Consider the following 22,924-nt stretch of genomic DNA (forward strand, 5'->3'; position numbering starts at 1 on the left):
AGCCATTTTTAGCACCGCTATTTAAGTCTTAGCCTTCGCTTACTAATTATTTAATATTGGATATAATTTAAAAGCTTGTAAATATTGTATTTTCTTCTTCTCTACTTCCTTAAAATTTCAGGACGATATGTCCACAAGTTCAATTTTTAAGTTCAAAGCTTTAGAGAATTGTCCTTTTAAGTTCAGTTTTTTCAATATAAAATTTCAAGATATTATGTCATGATTTTTCAGTTTAAAACTTAGGACACTATGTCCTTAAGTTCAATTAAATTTTTCAGTTTTAACTTTGAGATTTCAGCTTTAGTGTCGTGAAATACATGTGATCTGACGTTCGAACTGTCTAGTTCAAACTTCACGCTTGTATGTTGATGATGAATTGTTGTGGTTCCAAATTCAGGCTATCGGGGAAGAAGAAATAATAGGGAAAATAAGTAAGGAACAACAGCAATACTGAGTTATTTGATTTAGTTTTGTTATGATTTCGTGACTAATTAAAACAATGGATATGGCCATGAAATTTTGTTCTTAAGAATATGAATTCCACAGTTCAAACTTTAGAACTCCGTGTCTTTAAGTTTACATAATTTAGTTCAAATTTCAATGATGCTCCTGTATAAGAATAAGATAACAAGCTTATATGCTTTGAGAGCCACATTTGGTTGCGAGTGAAAATCCTAATTGAGATGGACAATAAGAAGAATAATAAGATATATAAGAAACACACAAGAAGCGAAAATCGAGAAGGAGAAGAAGAAGATAAACAGATAATACCTTTTTTAAAGTGTGTGTTAAACTTTAAATAATTTGAAAATACCATTTTAATTACCTATATTTACCAGTGAAATAAATATTACGTATAGTCTTTTCTTTTCCCACCGCACCCCATCAGGAAGATCGATCAATAGTGTTTCCACTTATCAATCGACGTGATTCAAATTCTCAACCTATTGGTTAATGATAGAAGTGTTGAACCACTGAAGCAAGCACTTGTCCTGGATAGCCAATAATTGATGATTGTTGTTGATTCTTAATTGTTACGTACTTGGGTTGCTCTGGCCCATAAGTCTTCCCAACAAAAATCAAACAATAATACCGTCCATGTGTCGTTTTAAATGTCATATTTGATGGCATTGACTTTTGGGTCATGTGGAAACAAATTAAACGTAACAATTTCGAGAGACAAACTTGTTTTGATACCGTTATCTAATTTGTATTCATTTTTTTTTAAAAAAAGTTTTTGTACATATATTCACTTTAGACATATGATTGAAGTTGAGTCATTTTGATGGGTTACGGTTCTGCGACAGGTGAAGTTTCGGTTGGAAATGCCTTCTTGGAGTTTATGCACATTAGATGAAGTTTAAGTAAAAATGTTTGAAGTCAGACAAAAATAACCGAACTTCAGTCATATATGACTGAATTTATGGCTGACTAAAGTTCAAACAAAAATGGTTGAACTTCAGCTATATTGCTAAGACTAACTTTAGACACCGTATATGTCTGAAGTTATTTTAAAGTAAATACACGTATAAAATAATTTAAAGGCACAAATTAAATGACGGCGTCAAATAGGATATGTGTGCACTTGTATTGCTAAGACTAACTTCAGACACCGTATATGTCTGAAGTTATTTTAAAGTAAATACACGTACAAAATAATTTAAAGGCGCAAATTAAATGACGCCGTCAAATAGGATAAGGAAAAGGGTCAAATTTACCCTACAAGTATGGTTTATAGATTAAATTTGCTCTCAGTTAGAGTTAGGGGTCAAATTTGCCCCTACCGTTAACATGCTTATTAAAATTGCCCTTATTATGGATGAAAGTATTTAGAATTTCTTTATCACCCACAGGTACAATGTGTGTAAATAAATTTATTTTTCCTTTAAATCTTAGTGGTTTGTATTTTCTTTTTGTTTTTATAAAAAAAATAATACAATACATAATCTTCTTCTCCATCAAACCACCACTTCCCTTTCTTCTTCTTCTTCTTCTTTGCCACTGTCATCGCCGTCCACTGCCCTCCACCGTTGTCCACCGCCGCCGGTTAATTTACTAAAAAGCAACTCCTTACTTTCCAACTTTTTTATCCAAACCCATTACTTCTCCATCTAAACTCCTGCTATAACTTGACTATACAGGCTCTAAACACCTGATCTCAAAAATGGCAGCTCTAGATCCAAAATTGCATTGATCACTGGCATTACAGGCCAAGATGGTTCTTATCTCACTGAATTCCTCATTAACTAAAACTATATACATTGATCCCCGTAACACATACAAAGCCAAAATGAAACTCCATTACGCTGATCTCTCCGACGCTAATTCTCTTCGTCGTTGGCTCGACATTATCCTTCCTGACGAGATTTATAGCCTAGCTGCTCAAGCTCACGTCCCTGTGTCTTTTGAGACAGATGGGGGTATTTGGGTAAAAAAGTTGAGAAGTAATGAGTTATTTTTTAGTAAATTAACCGGCGGCGGTGGACGACGGTGGAGGGCAGACGGTTTTCTATAAAAAATAAAAAAAAAAATACAAACCACTAAGATTTAAAGGAAAAACATATTTATTTACACACATTAGCACATATGGCGCTTTTAATCCAGAGTATAGTTCCTAACCATACTTCCATTCATAATAAGGGCAATTTTAACAAGTATGTTAACGGAATGGGCAAATTTAACCCCTAACTCTAATGGAAGCAAATTTAATCTATAAATCATACTTGAAGGATAAATTTGACTCTTTTCCGAATAGGATATGTGTGCACTTAATTTGCAGCACTAACTGATGAGGAATTATGAAAAACTATATATATGGCATATGGGTGTACTAATTAATTCTTGGGTAGAATGACAGTAAAACTATATGGCCAGAGAAGTAGTACTAAAAGAGAGAAATTAACTACTCCACATACAATAGTCAAAGTTATCATCATGAAGAATCTAGCTTTCCAAAAACAGTCCCCACCTTCCCGGCCAATTCGGAATATAAACAAAATCAGGGTCAACTTATTGCCAACCTTGTTCCAATAGTACTCGAGCTAACAAACCAATTGCCAAAAGCATGGAGATTATGAAGATGTGGCTGCATATTGTCTTTCATGTATATATGGCTGTTAATATCACCGACAAATCTTAGGGGAAAATAACTTATCCTCTCTTATTCTCATAGATATTGAAGTTTGATATGATGTTGATTGCCATGCAAATAGCTTATCCATTTTCAGCCACAGTTCATGAGAAAGTTATATCATGGAGTACTCAAAGATAAAGTAGGCTATCATGTTATAACTATAGCTGTTTATCATTTGATTCCACCAAGAGATGGACTAGTTAATATAACCTTCTCTTTACTTCAAAGGACACTCAAAGAGTAATTTGGTTTTTCTGGTCACATTTTGGTTACTTTTGTAATCATTTTAATTTTGGTCATGTTGCGCACCTTGAAAATGACCTTCCTCTAATTCCTTGTTTCTACCATTCGTCGCCAATATATATATATATATATATATATATATATATATTTGAAAAGATACTACTGATATATTCACATATACCTACTTAATAGTTACATCAGCGTTAATGGCATTGGAGCCATTTAGTTGTTCGGTAAAACCACTTCCATGGGTGGTACAGAAAGATACAGATCTTTCAAAAACAGTTCCAATTTTTTCTGTCCAAAACACATTTCCTACAAACACAGGAGGTACTACTAAAATTTTCATTTCTTCAAAAAACTGTTGCTTCCCTCCCTCCTTGGCCAAAAGATCTGCCACCTTGTTCTACTCACTCAAGCTATGCCTTAGCTCCGGATGTTCCAACCCTCTCATTAAGCACCTGTATTAAAAAATAATAAAATTGTAAGGCAAGTGTCCCTCGTTAATCATTTTAATTACCTCAGTTGAGTCTGAGTTGATCTCTAGAGGGACTAGATTGTGTTCCGCTGCAATTTTGAGGCCCTACATGATAGCCTATGAGTGATGAATCGAATTTTACTAGAAAGGTACTAAAATAAGCACTATCAACTTCTTCTTCTTTTTGTCCTTTTTCTTTTTCCCAGTGACTAATCAAGAGTTTAAGTAATATACTTTATCTGTTGCAGCAAGTAACATATCTTATTTCAAGATTTCACATCTCATATCCAAGGGCGGAACTAGAAAAAAAAGCTATCGGCTTTGGCATGCCTAGTTGATTTAGTCAAAATTTTGTACTTGTGTTAAAAAAATTCACTTAATATGTAAAAATAGTTTATCTATTATAATCAGCAAGCCACCTCTCTTAAAATTAAGAATTCATAAACTCAAAATTCTGGCTTCATTTTGTCCACATTTTAAGGAGGCTTACTGATAAGGTATGCCATTTTGTGTTTTGATGATTTGACAAACACTTGAGGGACCAGGTTCTCAATCAGGTCCCTTTAGTGTCGTACAGTCAACGCACTATACTATAGTTGTAAAGGCACATTCGACCATCGTTCGACTTATTAAAATGCAGAAGATACGGCAGCTTCTTTGAGCTTTGCTAAAGGCCAAACCTGTAGCTAAAGGCCAATATCAAAAGATGAAATGTCCCTATCTATGGCCACATATATGCTTCTCACATGCTCCCCAATATATATACAACATGTTATAAGGTTTAACCCAAAAATGAATATATTTTTTTTGCTAAAATAAGAAAGCAACCATTTTCAGTAGCACAAAATATTCTGTTGACGGGTGTTTTTGATGTTTCTTTAACGGCCTTAATTTGCATTTCTATACGAGCTAAATAAATATTACACTAGAAGTATAGTTATGGTCAGGGGCGAAGGAAGAATTTTAGAGTTCATCATCTATTATATGTATGTCAAAAAATATTTAACTTGTATATACAACATCATTTTCCGAAAAGGTGATTCAAATGAGCCCTCTTTCGTCCCTAGTCACGATCAGTCGTGTTTGCGTCAAACGAAACTGATTAAATCACAATCCGAAAGAATTTGTTCCATCGATCTCTTGATTTTACGTTTGAAAATGAAATAGACCTAATGGGAGGTCAAAATGGAGCTAACTCAACATCTCTGCGTTATTGGACATTATAAGATACTAGCTAGGACGACAAAGAAAATAATATAGGCACACCTAGGCCAAGATGGGGATCACAAGTATGCATTCTTCCAATCGTAAGAAAGCACTAAAATTGAAGTGAACCCATTATCAATGAAGTGTTCCAATCAACACCTTCCAAGTCTTCAAACCCCACTCAGTAATTAATTGAGTTTTAAGTTTTATTATACACAATCATCCAAATAAAATCTATAGCCAATCATTTTTAAAATGAGGGCAAAACGAAACCAGAATTTTGAGTTCTTAATTTTGAGAAAAGTAAATAAAATCTATAAGTAAGTGATAGAAATTAAGAGTTCACCAAACAATATAGAGAATCAGGTTCTCTATTGTTCCCTCGAGTACACAATAGAAAGTAAATGAGACGATATATTTACGTGGAAAACTCCTTGCTCAAGAGATTAAAAACCACGACCCACGGGAGTAGGATTTCAACTTCACTAACTGAGCAACTTTCAGATTACAACCTTTGCAACCTAGGAAGTAAAACTCTTAATCCCCCACCCCTTACAATAACTCTATTGTAAGCTACAACACTTGACTAACTCTAGCTAAGTAACCAACTACCCTTGACTAACTCTAGCCAAGAAAACTACTGCCTTTGACTAACTCTAGCCAAGACAACAAAATAATAAAGGTTGAGAGACTTCCTACAATGACACTTCTTGAAAGTAGTGTAGGATTACAAATGGAGAACGAAAAGACAAAAGACTTAACAAACCTAGGACTTTAGACATCTTTAGTTGTTGGGATCTAGTCCTTGAGTTTGATGAAGCTTTTGTTCTTGAGAGCACCTAGAGAGCAGCGGCGGCTAGCTACACTTGAGAGAATATCTTTTTCTGATTAAAAGTTTCATCAAGGTGCTCTCAAGAACAAAAGCTTCATCAAACACTACAAGAAAGTATAGAAATCGTAATAAAAAGTTTTATATTTGGCAACAACTTAATTTTATTGTTGGCAAATGATTTTTTAGTTGCCGAAGAATTTAATTTTGTTGTCATAGTATTGATTATTGTTGCAAAAAGTACTTTTGGCAACAAAAAAAAAATTGTTGCACGTTGTTGCAATAACAGCCGTTGGGAAAAGTTCATGCAACAAAATATTTTTTTTTGTTGCCAAAAGTACTTTTTGCAACAATAATCAATCTATGGCAACAAAAAAAAAAAAATTGTTGCCAAATATATTTTTTCTTGTAGTGAAACTCAAGGACCATATCCCAACAACTGAAGATGTCTTAAGTCCTAGGTTTGTTAAATCTTTTGTCTTTTCGTTCTCCATTTGTAATCCTACACTACTTTCAAGAAGTGTCACTGTAGGAAATTTCTCAACCTTTGTTATTTTGTTGTCATGGCTAGAGTTAGTCAAAGGCAGCTGTTTTCTTGGCTAGAGTTAGTCAAGGGTAGTTGGTTACTTGGCTAGCGTTAGTCAAGTGTTGTAGCTTACAATAGAGTTATTGTAAGGGGTGAGGGATTAAGAGTTTTAATTCCTAGGTTGCAAAGGTTGTAATTTGAAAGTTACTCAGTTAGTAAAGTTGAAATCCTACTCCGGTGGGTCGTGGTTTTTAATCTCTTGAGTAAGGAGTTTTCTACGTAAATATCTCGTCTCATTTACTTTCTGTTGTGTACTCGAGGAAACGGATAGAGAACCTGGTTCTCTATACTATTTGGTGGACTCTTAGTTTCTATCACTTATAGATTTTATTTACTTTTCTTGAAATTAAGAACTCAAAATTCTGGCTTCGTTTTGCCCTAATTTTAAGAAGGCTTGCCTATAGATTTTATTTGGATGATTGTGTATAATAAAACTTAAAACTCAATTAATTAATGAGTGGGGTTTGAAGACTTGGAAGGTGTTTACACTACAAAAAAAGGGGTAATTTGTGGAAGTTGAAAGTTGCAATTCGCGGAGGTTTTAGCCTCTTTTAGTAACTAGCGAATGGTAAAACCTTCGCGAATTATAACTTTCAACCTCCGCAAATTACCCATTTGTTTGTAGTGCATGATTGGAATACTTCATTGATAATGGGTTCACTTCAATTTTAGTGCTTTCTTACGATTGGAAGAATGCATACTTGTGACCCCTATTTTCTTGGCCTAGGTGTGCCTATATTATTTCCTTTGTCGTCCTTGTATCTTATAATGTCAATAACGCAGAGATGTTGATTTAGTTAGCTTCATTTTGACCTCCCGTTAGGTCTATTTCATTTTCAGACGTAAAATCAAGAGATCGATGGGCTCAAAGAACAAATTCTTTCGGATTGTGATTTAATCTTCTTCGTTTGACGCAAACACGACTGATCATGACTAGGGACGAAAGAGGGTTCATTTGAATCGCCTTTGCGGAAAATAATCTTGTATATGCAAGTTAAATATTTTTTGACATACATATAATAGATGATGAACTCTAAAATTCCTCCTTCGCCCCTAACCATAACTATACTTCTAGTGTAATATTTATTTAGCTCGTATAGAAATGCAAATTAAGGCCGTTAAAGAAACGTCAAAAACAATGGTCAACCAAATATTTTGTGCTACTGAAAACGGTTGCTTTCTTATTTTAGCACAAAAATATATTCTTTTTTAGTATGATTAGTTTGAGTGATGCCTTTACCCTTTGAAGATTGGATAGTGAGACGAGCAATTTCTTCTGCAAAATGTTTTCAGAAAAATATTTTCATCGTACCAAACACACCCTCCAGGCCTCCACTAACACAGATCAATACTACGAGCTTAACTTATATACAACGAGTGTAAGGAATTTATATACTAACTTAACGGTGACCTTTATATGTTATAGCAGATGACCCGCCTTATTTTCAAGATTATAAAGCCCAATACTTCTTATAAAGCGTTATCTGCAAATCCATGCAATTTTAATTAGTTAATCTAAGATATATATTTTTTTGTTCAATAATATCGATGTATATAAATTAAAATCACTTAGTATTTCTTTGGTGTGAACCCCAAAAGTTCCAGCCGGGGGTGTAATAAACTTGAGAATTAAACTAGCTACTTGTTGTTTGTCGCATGCACGGTCACCTGAAAATGCTTCCTAATCTAAAATCTGTTGCAGGAGAATAAAGAACAAAACACCATATCAGCCCCTTAGATAGCTATTCATATAATTTGTACTTAATATATATGTCCAAAGAAATTAGAATTATTCGCCGTTATCCAAGCTAGCTTTCTCTTTATCAAGCTTAGCTTGTACATCTTTTTCAAAGAAAGCAAGATGGAATAAATAGTCTAAATTCTACCTTTCAACGTTATAATGATGATTGTCTTTCTTGTTAAGTACCACAAGATGCTATAACGGTACCTTACAAAAGTAACTGCCAATAATCGCTGGATAGAGCATTGATGCTAACGTTGAAAAGAGGTGTTTTGATTCTTTAAGGTAATGAAACTTTTTATTAGATTCTAAGCTTTTCTTTGTAATTTACTTGCTACATTTTATGATAATCAACTATATATTTGGACCACAAGTACACAATAGCTATAACTGATTAATAAAGGCAGCAGCCTTTTTAGTTTCGCTTAATAATTAGGATAATACAGTTTTAATTCGGTTGATGAAGATGTGCATATGCTCTGAGAGCTTTAGAACTAAATAAAATAGCCAATTAGAGTCCCTACAATAATTTCACAAAACCTTTTTAATAACTATGGTGTTGCACACCTCGACTATTTAATCTACAAAATACCTTCTACGCAGAGAATAACGTTGTCCATCAATTATTTGAGGCCCTTTAATTATGTATAGAGTGAGCATCATCGAGATCATAAAAGGAGAGCGGGATGCACGAAGCATTTTACGTTCATGCAAGATTAGGAAAAAGGCCACACTGGCCAGAGGGCGTGGTGTAGGCAGTGTATATATGAATCCACGCATTCATTAGTAAAAATGTACTATATAGCCAGTTGGTATAGTATTGTTATTACTGTGTCAAAAAGAGAGACTATTTTTTATGCTATCACTCTTTGAGGCGGAGGAACAGTTTTTATTAAAAAAAGTGGACCTTAAATATTCAGAAATAATTAGTACATCAACTTTATAATAAATTAGTGACTTAAGTAGTAATAAACAAATTGCTGAAGTGATATCAGCTCATGAAACGTTCGACTGACATTCCTCCATCATAGGAGCTGCCTATATAAGGTATATTATACATAAGGTTTGTGATAATTGCCTCTTCTAACCAATTCTCCTCATTATAATGATCACCATGTTTCATCTGCAAATTACCAGAAACTTCATCAGACTCGGGCAAACATTTAAGGGAAAGTTAATCATTAAGTTAAATAAAAATATTAAATTAAATTAACCTGGATTAAATGATTATCGTAGCAAATATCCTTGTCTCCATGAAAATTAACATTCCCCTTCATGAGGACCTCATCATCGCAGGCTTCATTATTCTTAGCAAATCTTCCACGAACTCGAACACGTTTGTCCGCTAGTGTTTTGCGACAAGCATACTGCATGCACGCCAAGATTATTCAATTTAAGTACTGTCATTCATATAAAACTATATTAAAAAAAATGTAATATATACAGTTTAAGTTTTTTACACCATCTGGTCATCCAAATAATATCAACATATAAGCCTTCCTTAAAATGTAAAATCTGAAATCTTAAAAATATGATATGTTAACCTGATAATATAAAATATTTACAATAACGGTATGCATAAACAAAAAGAAAGAGAGACCTTAATAGTTTTGTTGAAATTCCTCTGATTTCTTTTCTTCAGATATCGGAGAATTCTGTCCTTTCTCTCCTCTTCTGAATACCTGCCGATCTTCATCGCCGGTGCTTCTTTGATTTTTGGACTTGTTTCCCTTCGAGCCCCCTAAGAACAACAATTTAATGCATTTGAGTTACTATATATGTATCTGAGTATGTTTTAGATAGTCTGTTAAAAATAATTGATCCTGTGTCTAACTCAATTTCGAAAAAGCAATTCATGAGGTGAGGATTATCCAAGAATATATAAGGCCGAAACATGTCCACAACCAATTTCCGATGTGGAATCTAACATCCTCAGCTAAGTCTTTTTTTTTTTTTTTTTTTTTTTTTTGACTTTTCTTACTTTCCATGCACAAAATGTTACACTAGCTATTTTGTGGGTAATTCATGACAGAATTTGTTGACTATATATACATTAAGTAAATAAAAATATGTTCTCTTTAATTAATAGCTAAAACTTTTAGAAGGTCAGTTGATTAGACACTTTAATCAACATGGTATCAGTAGAGGCCTTGGGTTCTGACTTCTGAGTATGAAAAGACGTTTCACACTCATGAAAATGTATCAAGCTCACTTGTGAGGTGCTGTGCTGAAGACATATTAAGTAAATAAAGATATGCTTTGTGTAACGGTTTAAATATGTGGATGAGTTGATCACACACTTTAATAAAATACAGGGAAAAAACGGCGAGGGATGTTTGAAAATGTACCCAATTGTTGGAGGTAGTGAGAGGACAAGGGGACCAGAAGTTGGATTCAAATCCATGATCAGTAGTTTCATCCCAAGATTCACAAGTACCCTCGTGTTGGCCGCTGCATCCATTATTATTATTGTTGTTGTTATTGTCGACCCTATAAACCTGATGATGAGTAGTACTATTAAAAGAATAGTCGCTCGAATTAGACGACGCAGGTAGTAGCACCGGCACCGTCATGTCCGAAACCCCTAGCCTCTCCGGGAACCAGGGCATCATTGAAATTGATGGTGGCACATAATGATCATGAGCCAGTGAATTAATATTGAGTAGCTGCTCATTGTTGTGATCATAAAGAGAGCTGGAGGTTATTAAATTTGCTTGTGAAGACGTGCAAATTGGTAAGGTGCTAGTATTATTTGCGCCTGGGAGAGGATTATTAATAAGAGAAGAATTGATGAATTCATTGGAAAAGAGGCTGTGACCGTCGTATTCATGAGGAGTGAAAGCCATTGATTGAAGAAATGTATAATTTGGTTAAGACTATAGTGATGTTTTTAATGTGTGAGTGTCAATTTTGGCTTGGATTGTCAATATGGATTTGTGCTCTTAACTATTTATAGATATTAAAGCTTTTTGGCAAGTTGCTCTAGCTGTATTCTCTTTGTTTCTCGTCTCTTTACTTTTTCTAATTTCCAGTTTGTTCGTTTTTTTAATTTTGTTTATTATATTCCTGAATAATATACCACGTTAGAGCTTGACATATCTGAGTAATCTATAAGTTTATTTATGAATTATGTTTGCCAACTATTTCAATTTTAGTTTATGATTTATATTATGTTTGATCAAGTTTTTGGGAAGTCGAAAATATTTTTTTCCCCCAATTTTTTAAAAAAATTGTGGAGTTTGGCCAAGAATTAAAAGTACTTTTGAGCAGTAGCAGAACTCACTAGCGAGGTTGTGGCAGCAAAATTCTCTTTTTCCTTCTTCTAATTTCCAATTTTTTTATTTATTTATTCCTAATTATATGTACCACGTCTCAGCTTGACATATCTGAATGATATATAAGTTTTGTTTATGAATTATGCTAGCCGACGTTTTCCATTTTTAGTTTATGATTTATAGTGTATAACACATAGGAGGTCTCTGCTAACTAAATGAACTTTCTATATAAAAAACGATTTACTTCCTCATTTCCTTCTAGTGAATACATAATTAAATAAATAAAATTGTGCTCTCTCTAACAACTAAGTTTTTAAATAAGATAGTCACACATCTCAACAACTTAATTTTCCTGAAGAAATTTAAAATTCAAAAGGGACAAAATAAGAATGGCTTAGATTTTTATTCACATATTACTATAAAGCTATTGTCTAATCTAATTGCTGACCTACAAATTGTAGCATGCATGCATGCATATATATAACTTTTATTACCTTCTAATACGGCTTCTAATTTAAACGTATTCACGTCCATGATTCTATTTGATGCGTTTATGGTTCAAAGGGTTCCATATAATATTATCCCCAAACACAGCTTAATTATTATAGTGACATTGATTTGAACACATTCATGTTTTGCTACAGTACTAGCTAATTCAAATAGTGGGGTATAACCTTTTATCCAAGGGAGAAAAAGAAAAAGATTCTTCTCATATCTACTAAATTTTCATTTTCTTCCAATTTTATGCTATTTATAAATTATTCACGAATAGTAAATAATTCTTCTTGTTTGAAGCATGTTGTGTATAGTTATAATTCGAAATGTCTCATTAAAGCTTTGTGTTAATAAGCAACATATATATAAGCTGCATAAAAATTCCATTAAGGTATCAATTTGTTATTGTACAAAAGGTGGTCAATTAAAAATAAAAAATAAAAAAAATAAAAAATTGAAAGCGGGTGGCCAGCTAGGGCAAATGTGTTAGTGATGATGATGGAACACCAAAATAAAATACTATATAGTTAGTGTTGAAAAGGAATCCTTGGGCAACTCAAGAAACAGAAAGGCGAAGACCAAACAAGAGGGGTTCATGTGGTTACTATTCTGATGCTGTTGAAAAACTTAGCACTAATTTTGCTTCTAACTAGTGAAAGATCTGACCTATTCTATAGCCTTAGAATCTAACACATGGGTCTAGACCAAGATTTATGAACGTACAATATATACCTATCATCATGCACAAACTTCTTTTTTATATGCCTTTCTTTTGATTTTGGTTACTATCATTCGATTTAATACTGTACATGTTCATGACTTTGGTGTTCATTTCCTCTTTTTACGTAGGAGCATTCACCTAATCTGCATGGCATTAGACTAAGTTCTCATTTGGTTATTTTAAATTAAGACTTCCGAATCAAATGAATATTAAAATGTGTATATTAAGATTAAGATGTCTGAATCTAATTAAAGACACGATTGGACATTAAGATGTATTAAAATCTAAATAATGAATAATTAGGATCATTTCAAATCTTAATACAACATCTTAATATTCGTATATGCATGATATTAGTTGTGGTGAAAGATGGTGATAATTGTGGTGAATGATAGCGACAATTAATGGTGTGGCAATGATTGATACGGATAGTTGGCTATATATACATATAGTGGTAGTTGATGGTGGTGGTTGTTGTGATAATGGTGGTTGCACTACAAGAAAGAAGATATTTGCCAATTTTTTTGTTGCCATAGTATTGACTATTGTTGCAAAAAGTAGTTTTGGCAACTATATATATATATATATATTTTTTTTTTTGTTGCATAAACTTTTCCCATCAGTTGTTATTGCAACGACGTGCAACAACATTTTTGTTGTTGCCAAAAGTATTTTTTGCAAGAATAATCAATGTATGGCAACAAAATTGAATTGTTTGGCAGCAAAAAAAAGTTCATATTTAAAAGTTTCATCATATATGCCAACAATAAAACTAAGTTGTTGCCAAATATTGAATTTTGTCAACAATATTTTTGTTGCCAAGAGTTGTTGCCATTTCTATACTTTCTTGTAGTGTTGGTAGTGATGATTGTAAATGATTGCTAGTAATGGTAACTAATTGTGGTGATTAGGCGTGCGACTGTTGTTCCTTGTGAGAGTGGTGGTTGTTGATAATGGCTAGTGACGGAGGCGGCGATTAGCAACAAAATGATAAAATAGGGATGAAACGTCATCTTTATAGAAATTCTTAACCATTTAAATTTATTCATTCATTAAGTGGTTGTAAAATAGAATGTAAAAAACAAAAGCACTTATTAATTGAGATTTGAAGAATTGAAATTCAGAAACACACTTAACGATTGATAGCTGAATAATTAAAAACCCGACTATTATCATCAGATGTAAACAAATGAGGCCTAAGTCATCTCTATGTGTTGTCGGATTTGGACAATTAGTTATAGGGTTCTCTCTGTAAAATGAAGCTGTAGGAAAACAGTTGTCATTTAATGTATGTAATACTAACACTCAAATAGTTAAAGGGGAACAATAACATGTGTATGTAATCTTAGAAAGGCATCAACATGGATATAAGAATCTGTTCCCAATAACAAAAATTAGCAAAATAGAAAACAAAATAAACAAGAGAGGAAAAATGTTTCTCTCTTTACCAGCCTATTTTCCGCAAAAAGCATACAGTAAAAAAATTCCGATACCAAAAGTGAAAAGGTCCAAGTATCAGGTGCTAGGATTTAAGGACTAACCATATCCTATAGACAAAATGAAGACGAGTCTCAATTTGAACAAGTTGAGAATTGGGACCAGTAATGCTCCAAATTGCCTAGCCATATATATGCTCTTTGTATAACTCATTCTCGTAAAAATATTTTCGATATTCATTAATCATGCAATCATGTACTTCAAACTACAAGTGCCATTCAATCTTAGCTCAAGAGAACTAGCCGACCCACAAGGATTTGATCCCTTTCGATTTGACTCTTTGACAAGCTTTTGTCCCTCCTTCAGCCGTAACTGATGAATACTAGGCAGCGCATCAATCCCAGATCAGAGAAAATAAATTTTTTCTCTTTTTTATGACTTAGGAACATGTTCCTCTTATTTATCCAATTAAAGCTCTTTGCGTCGCCAATCAATCTGCGCTATATTATAGAATTCAGACCTTAGTCCTGCTTACTGGGCCAAGTCAATACGTCCTATCATTGCTTATTGATGGAGTACATGTCTTTATTCCTTTCATTCTTTGAACAATAAAAAGGAAGAAAGCTTGTATTTATAAGATCGCTGCAGATTTTGGGTTATCCATTGATTTAAAAGTGATCTTAAAAAAGTACCACCTTTCTTTTGGTAAAGACGATCAACAGAAATCGTACAGCAGTATTCTTGTTCAACATGGCACGAGCTTTTGTTTTCCTTAGCAAAGCAATATTGAGAATCTGAGATTCTTTGGTTCTTCGATTTGTCCAAACTTTGATCTACATGTTCCAATTCTTTGCACGCTATTATCAAGGCATGATTATCCTATTGTGAAAAAGTAGGATAGACTGCTTTTCTAGCCACATGCAACTATGTTAACTTTTTCATTTCACTAAGCTTGGGATTGAATTATTTTTTAACTTAAATATTTTGTGTTTGCTGTAGTTAGACGAAAGTGAGGAGAAAAAAATTGAGAAGTACCAACCAACCATAAAAGTTCAGATATGAAAAGAGATCCTGCCATTCAATCACATACTTCTAAACTGATAGTGCGTTGTATTAGATTCTTACAGTAGATACAACTACAACAATCAGAGTTTTGGTTTGCTAGTTCTGGATGCTAAACATCAATAGCATACCCTTCAACTTACATATTAAAGTTCGGATGATATCAGTCATGTGCAATAACAGCAGATAGTCATTTCTCCAGAGAAGGGAGTTGCTAGCTGCTGAAAGTTAAGTAGCAGAACAAATACATACCAATACGCGTGCAAATGAAAGAGAGAGAGCATCAACAGAAGGAAATCCAACTCACAAGTTGATTCAACTTCCATCTGCTGGCACCACTCGCTCCTGTCAGATGTGCCACACGTAATGGTAAATATCCAAAATGAAAAACTGAAATGAGAGAAAAAGAAGGGAATAATTTACAGCATGCATCCACGAACTAGTATAAAAAATTAAACTTGAGATCATTGACTCATCAGCTAGCATAATCTGCACCAATCCCAATTGTTTGAATTTCTAGAAGGTTGCAGCACAAAATATTTCTCAGCTGATGCTTAGCAATCCTGCACATCAAGTTGCACCATAGCTCGAGAGTTTCAAATGCCTTCAGCTCAACTTTAGACACATGCAAAACAACAGCCACTAAGGCAAGACTTCTGTTAAATTTTAAGCTACCATAAGATGGGAAATAAAAACCAAGGTTTTCTGTACTTTTAACGAACACCGCGGTTAAGCATCCCTTGGAATGATAGGTAGAGATCTTTGTTATCCGTTCCAAAAATCTCTTCTGCCTTTTTCAGAGTTTCCTGAAATATTAAAATGAGCAAAAAGGAAAAGCATAAAAGCATTTAGAAATTAAACTAAACAAGTACAAGGTAATCATAGGGTATTCCAATATATTATATTTATCACCTCACGAGATTGCTTTTGAGCATTTAATTCCTTTATGTTTGCCAGAAACGCACTGAACTGCTCATATGACAGACGACTCCTGAATCAACACATGATGATCATCAGGTGAAAGATCTTTTACTCGAAAAATTAAACAGAACAAAGTCAAAAATTAGATACCTGGCTTGACGGAAGAACTCCTTTCCATCTGCTCGAGGAGTTTGAGCTTACAATTCACACACATGAACTAATCAATACTACAATAATTTGTCCAAATGGAAACGATATTAGCTAGAAAAGGCAGCCGAACATGTCGTTACGCACATATAGAATCATTCTTACATGTAAACAAAATCGTGTAAATATTAGACGCAACACAAGTTTGCATCTCACATGAAGAATGACTACATATGTGTGCAACGACAGAAGTGCAGACCTAAAGCAGTAACATTTGCATAGCTTATACAAGGAAATTTGGAAAGAAAAAAAAAAAACAGCTCTTGCAAACCTGGTTTTGGCCGTGCCCTTGGAGGAGAGTTAGCTGCTGAGGACTGTTGACTCGAAGGATAGAATGATGACATTGAAACTCGGCGTTGAAATTGCGGGATTGTTGGAGAGTTGCTGCCAGATGTCGTCTGAGGAGATACTGCAGCAGAATATCTTCTCGGGGATACACTAGAGGAAGTTATTTTTGGTGTGTCAGTTGGAGTAAGCCGTGGTGTTATGTAAGGGCTGGAAAATCTTTGCAAAGCTTGCTTTGAGGCTGGATCCAAGAAAAAAGAATAACAATTAAACAGCTTTCACAATATTCTAATATTATCATGTAAGGAAAGTGTAGAATCAAATACCATCACCATTACTTCCTCTGCCGTCCATAGACCCACTGAACGAATGATGCACTGTGTAGCCATTCACCTCCTCTGCAAGATAGAATTATGAAGACCAAATTCAGAACATGAGGTCTCCATAGCTCAAAGCAGCTAAAGTTACATAATATCCTGAACATGAAAAGCAAAGAAAATTCAAGGAACGACTAATAAAGTCAACCTTGAAGTTACCTTTTACAGGATATGACTTGTGAACAGATTGATCATAAGTCCCAATATCAACAGTTTCGGCTTGCTGCCATGGTAGAAAAAAGGTCACCATAGTCGATAAAGAAAATAGGAAGATCTTAAAGGGAAACAAAACTTCTAAAAAGAAAAGATTGAGCCTCAAGTGTTTGTACTGTCCTACAAGTCAAATGAAAATCAAGTTCATTCCTGTTTATTTTAAAGATAATACCCAAATTTTCTTTTTACAAGTTCTGGTTACCCTCTCAATGATATTATCAAAAGAAATGCCAAAAAATGAATACTATGTAATCTTACAGATGAGTCCTCATCACTCAAAGACTGCACCAATTGCCTTTTAAAGGTCTCCAACTGTTTCAACAAAAAAGGAAGTAAGTTTATGCAGTTGAAATGAAAATAGCAGATGAACAGTGCTTATGATTTCCACATTCAATATTCTTTCCTCAAAAGGATGACAAGACTACTATCCAATACCAGGAAAAAAGCACTGTGAAGGAACCAAAAGCATATAAAGCAGAAAAGATAAGTCTCCGTTCTTTTTTCTATTTTCTTGAAAGTTAACATAACACGTAGTAATTTAGCAAATATCAGATAGCAAACGTCATTCAATTAAGAGTACTATGTATGACTATATAGGGAACACTTCACAATCGCTGGCAATAGTTAGCAAGTGTTAATAACAATTTTAGCTGAAATAAAGGGAAAGGATTCTTCCCTTGCCTGTGTAAACTCACAAACCATGTGCTTATTATTACATTATCACAGCCATCCATGGAAAGTACAATTATCATGAAATGAGCTCTATTTCGAACATTTAAATGAACTTATTAGTAAGCAGTTTCCTTGCTTGTATTTCATACAACACAAGATCGAACCAATCCAATTGCTGAAGGTTGCCCAAGAACAAGATGAAGCATAGATTCCTCCCCTCCTCCACACCCCCCCCCCCCCCAAAGTTATCTCGGGTTTATAAATCGACACCAAGAATATGTTAAACCAAAATGTGTGATGGTAGACATGTAATCAAGCATTTAGTTTAGTGCAAATGGTCATTTCCAGGAGGCTCAGAAGGATAAATGAGAAGTATGTATAGAATGCGAATTAGAGCTTTTTCAATTATAATTTGGCACTAAGAACAAAAGGATGATGATGGTGAAATTGCATTATTTTCTCAAATCAGCTAAGCAAGTAGTAAAAGTTCAGTATCATTGCAATCCCAGACATATCCACAAATATAAAGATGGTGCTTTTTTTCCTTCAAGATTTTTATGATGGTCATTTTAAGTAATACTTCCTCTGTACCAATTTATGTGATACACCTTCCTTTTTATTCTGTCTCAAAAACAATGATACATTTCTATATTTTTGAAAATATGATACATTTCTATATTTAGAAACAATTTAACTGAAAACTTCCCCTTTTACCTTAATGAAATGATTTACAGGCACACAAATATTTATGGCTTGTTTTAGACCACAAGTTTCAAAAGTCTTCCTTTCTTTATCAAACTCCGTGCTTAGTCAAACTATATCACATAAATTGGGACGGAGGGAGTATTAACTAGTTCTCGTTGATTTCAACCTAGTAAGACTAACTTTATGATTACAACAACAACGAATACCCATTTCAGTTGGCCTGCTGGTGAATTAATCATCTAAATCAGTAATTGAAAGTAACCCCATAAAATTAAAATAGAATAGACAAAGCTAAGAAAGGTTATAGCATAAACAAATAAAATTCAAAAAGGAAAGGAAAAATAGAATAAAAATATAACCTTTGCTAAGTCACGACCAAGCTTCTTTGCTGTAAAAGCCAAATTATCTCTCTCCTTCGACAGTTTCATCTTTTCATTCCCAAAAAGAAAAAAAAAGCAACAAATAAAAAATCAATCTTTTTACTAATCCCCTTTAAATGAAAACGAAAAGCAAAAGCTTAATAATACATTATCTTGGAGAGTGATGTTCAATCGCAATTCAGTCGCGTGACACGCTTGTTCAAGCTGAGAAACCTTATCCTCAAGATTAAGGATGACACGATCTTTGTCGTTCAGCTTTTGTCGGAGCCTACCCATTTCGGACTCTAGATTTGTGACCCGAGAAGCGATGGCCATAGAGGTGATTTTGCGGGCAAGGTCTAATTGGTCGTATGGGTCTGTTGGAATAACTGAAAGTATTTCATCGGGTAGGTTAAAGTCCGGCCCGGTGCCCCGACTGCTTTCCGCGCTGCTGCTTTCTGACATTTGGGAATTTCCAAACCCTAATTTCTGAAAATTTGAGGGTTTGGAAATGGAGGACTGCTCGTCGTCAGCTACGAGGATTGTTCCACGATGTTGTCTCTTTGTGTTTTGTTTTTTGTTTGTAAAAAGGAAATGATTTGTGGTGGGTTGTCTGGGTTTGAATTTGTATTGGGTTTTCCCTCCAAAGGTTTTGGGGTCCTTTTCTGTTTGGGCCAGAGTTGGGCCCGGGGCCCAGATTCCAACTGAAAAGACCTTTTCAATCCATGTCTTTTTATTATTATTACACTAGAAAACAAATTAATAAAGGATTTTTGTCTAAATTTCAGAACAAATGACGGAGCTACAATTTAGACTGTTATGTATGTATTTGAACGAATTCAATAGTCTGTACTTAGACCTTATATTTGTAGTGAAAATATGATTAAATATGTAATTGTGAACCCAATAACTAAAATAAATTGTGGCGTGTTGGTTTAATTTAAGTTCAAATCCATAAACTTCAAATACTGACTCTCGTGCTGGCCGAACAAGAAGTTGGTGTACTTAAAGTTTGTCCGTAAATGAATAAACAGGATAAAATTGCAATCAACCCCAAACTTCAAATCCAACAACTTGTCTCTTTTACATACCTCAGGTAGCTAATGGCTCAGCTTAAAGTCGTTTGGGTTTGAACTTTTATTGGATTTCCCTCCAAAGGCTTGGGGTCTTTTTCTGTTTGGGTCCGTTGGGCCTAGATTCGAGCTTTATTTCCACTAGGGAAATCATTTTGCTCTATTTTAAGGAACTTATTTTCCTAGAGAAGATGTTTTCCAAAAATTTTGACCAATCGAACATGGAAAAATTGAATTTTATTTCTGGAAAATGTTTTCCTCCCATACCGAACACGTCCTAACACCTGATTCGTGCTTCTAGATTATGAATGGAGAAGAGTTCTTGATTGCACTTATGCCTTGACAATATGTTGTTGACATATACTATACAAATTTGAGGAACTATTGATGTTTTCAGTAATCTGATAACTCTGAATGTTTGTGAATCTGCTGTGTCACGACCCAACTAGTGAGCCATGACGGGTACCCGGAGCCGACCACCGAGCACCACTTATCATGCTATCTACCATACTCAACCTGGACATACATCAACCTCAACACAAGATTCATCATGAAACAATCTCCAAATATCTCCCAAAGCATGCATGTATGCATAAGCCCACGAGGCTACAAAAATGATGTACATAATATACACGGAAGGAGTCACTCAACATCTACAACCCACATATAAATATCTACGAGCCTCTAACTGAAGTACTGAAATCATAAGGACGGGACAAGACCCCGCCGTGCCCCCAATATGTACACAAAAGAATATACTAATAAGTAGTACCCCCGGAGTAGTGGAGTGCTCCTGCAAGTCTGCTGAGAAAGCTCCTAAGCGTCTGCGCCGTCTCCCTGTCTACCTGTGGTCATGAATACAGCGTCCATAAAAGAGAGGACGTCAGTACAAACAATGTACTGAGTATGTAAGGCATGTACAACAGCATAATAAAGAAATAAAGGAGCATAAGGTGAAGAGCAAACCTGAACTGATTGCCTCTTAAGGCGGAGTCATGCATGCTAACTTTTATAATAATAATAATAATATCATATCATACATATATAAGCTGCCCGACCATATAGGTACGGTGTGATCATCATTAGCCCACGTCCAGGCCTTCGCGTCGGGGAGTAAAGGCGCCGCGTGCGGTGGTGTGTACGCCGCCGCCCATAAAGGCGCGCGGTGTTATCATACATATACATAATATGAGGCATGCATGGGAGCTCAAGTAAAAACTATAACTTTATCGGAGTGACGTAAGGTCGGGGACCTACGATTACATTATAGAATAATCATCATCGCTATGCCTCACCTTGGAAGGACCAATGTCATGAGGTGAGGCAACATCAAGAAGTAACATCACTGAAATCGTAGAAATAGGATTATCAACTCATGAGGGCATCATTATCATCATTGTTATCAAAGAGCATATCTCATCTCTATCTCATAAGAAATTTCTGAGAATCATGAACTTTCACTCTTAGGACGTAATAAGATCATGGAATATAGAAAAGAAATCATAGCATAGAAGTCATGCCTTTGAAAGAAGGGGACTAGCCTTACATTGCCTTTGAAAGAAGGGGACTAGCCTTACATACCTTTACATCTCTCCAACTTTATTGACTACACGTTTTCCCCCTAAGCTCACGATTCTACGTTCAAGAGAATTTGTATTAAGATTAGACAACCGGAAACATACTTGAGCTTAAGCCAAAGCAACCAAGAGCTAATAAATATTGGGCAGCATCTCCTTTGTTTCAACAACTTCCTCCATATAATAAACAATTTCCAAACATCATCAATAACACCCACAATATCATAGTCAATAAATCTCTCCAAGTCAAGCATTATTCAATTCTCACAATTCCCCTTCAAGGGTATCCATAACCATAATTACAACACAACGTCATATTCATTCATATATAATGCTTCTCCAGCATCCTTAATATCATTCAGAACAAGATTATGCTCATGGCGTAGCAAGAACTATGATTCATGTCATGTTACCACTCAAGAATTTCACGTTTTCCATATTTGCACTTCATACTCTATTTTCTCCCCTAATCCAAGTCTTTCAACCATTCAATACCCTTAATAACATGAAATAAACGAAAAACTCACCTTTAATTATGTAGGAATGGGCTTTGGATGAAAATACTTCACTTGGAGAAAACCCCAACTTCAATTCCAAAGGAATTTCTAGCTTTCCATAACCTTAGCTAGCATCCTTGCACTTGATTCCACTAATTTTTGGTATTTGATCTTTGATCCCCCTTGAATTTGTGTTGGTCTGGCGTATAAAATATTCTAGAGTTCTTGAGAGGTGTGGAGAAGATGATAAAATGAAATATAAAAGCATGGGTCTTATATTTATAATTGGGAAAAATCTTACCCGACACGGATTATACGGACACTTATACGGTCCGTATAAGTGACCGTGGAATTGCACCAACAACCGACGCTTCTGTAACCATTATACGGTCCGTATAATTTTATACGGTCCGTATAAGTGACCATATAATATCATCAGTGATGACCCTTCACTGTGACTGTTATACGGACCGTATAAAGTTATACGGACCGTATAAATGGTCGTATAACCCACCTTCTTCCTAAACTTGTTCTCGTCGTTCATTTGATCTCCAATCCTTATGGGACCTTCTTAACGCTTGCTTAACACTTCATTATCAATCTAAATATCCTTATAACTCCTCTCCAAGGCATTACCAATCAATCCTTAACTCGATAGTTTGCAAAATCTCTCCCAACCACAACTTATACTTCACCTTCCTTTGACGAGCTTTCTTCCCTTTCCTCAAATGTCTTTGGAATCTTAATTAGAAGTATTAAACATCTCCTCTAACTTATAGGGACTTCATGCACACCTTAACTTGCACTGGTTTAATCACCGCACGATGTCGCG

At 34.7% G+C, this 22,924-nt stretch overlaps 2 protein-coding genes across 2 annotated transcripts; both read right to left on the reverse strand.

The window, feature by feature from the left end:
- Positions 1 to 9,131: 9,131 nt before the first annotated feature.
- LOC132036283 (uncharacterized) lies at positions 9,132 to 11,148 on the reverse strand. Its single transcript, XM_059426586.1, has 4 exons — positions 10,565 to 11,148; positions 9,817 to 9,957; positions 9,431 to 9,583; positions 9,132 to 9,339 (listed from the first exon to the last, which is right to left on the reverse strand). Exons 1-4 carry the CDS (start codon positions 11,060 to 11,062, stop codon positions 9,208 to 9,210), a joined length of 924 nt encoding a protein of 307 aa, XP_059282569.1. The 5' UTR covers positions 11,063 to 11,148; the 3' UTR covers positions 9,132 to 9,207.
- A 4,083-nt stretch (positions 11,149 to 15,231) lies between these two features.
- On the reverse strand, positions 15,232 to 19,543 carry LOC132035964 (uncharacterized protein At4g15545-like). Its single transcript, XM_059426148.1, has 9 exons — positions 19,114 to 19,543; positions 18,946 to 19,014; positions 17,468 to 17,521; positions 17,156 to 17,219; positions 16,946 to 17,017; positions 16,606 to 16,860; positions 16,278 to 16,323; positions 16,119 to 16,197; positions 15,232 to 16,012 (listed from the first exon to the last, which is right to left on the reverse strand). Exons 1-9 carry the CDS (start codon positions 19,408 to 19,410, stop codon positions 15,920 to 15,922), a joined length of 1,029 nt encoding a protein of 342 aa, XP_059282131.1. The 5' UTR covers positions 19,411 to 19,543; the 3' UTR covers positions 15,232 to 15,919.
- Positions 19,544 to 22,924: the final 3,381 nt, after the last annotated feature.

The sequence above is a fragment of the Lycium ferocissimum genome, chromosome 11 (assembly GCF_029784015.1).
Source record: "Lycium ferocissimum isolate CSIRO_LF1 chromosome 11, AGI_CSIRO_Lferr_CH_V1, whole genome shotgun sequence".
NCBI lineage: Eukaryota > Viridiplantae > Streptophyta > Magnoliopsida > Solanales > Solanaceae > Lycium > Lycium ferocissimum.

Bases quoted from the DNA above. Each gene is read 5' to 3' on its own strand.
- LOC132036283 (XM_059426586.1), bottom strand. From the start codon at position 11,062: ATGGCTTTCACTCCTCATGAATACGACGGTCACAGCCTCTTTTCCAAT. The intron at 9,584-9,816 runs GTCTCTCTTTCT...GCGTGCATGCAG, and splicing joins ATTTCAACAAAACTATTAAG to TATGCTTGTCGCAAAACACT. The intron at 9,340-9,430 runs GTTAATTTAATT...GGTAATTTGCAG, and splicing joins ACGATAATCATTTAATCCAG to ATGAAACATGGTGATCATTA.
- LOC132035964 (XM_059426148.1), bottom strand. From the start codon at position 19,410: ATGTCAGAAAGCAGCAGCGCGGAAAGCAGTCGGGGCACCGGGCCGGAC. The intron at 16,861-16,945 runs GTATTTGATTCT...TCTTGGATCCAG, and splicing joins CAGAGGAAGTAATGGTGATG to CCTCAAAGCAAGCTTTGCAA. The intron at 16,198-16,277 runs GTATCTAATTTT...GTGTTGATTCAG, and splicing joins GAGTTCTTCCGTCAAGCCAG to GAGTCGTCTGTCATATGAGC.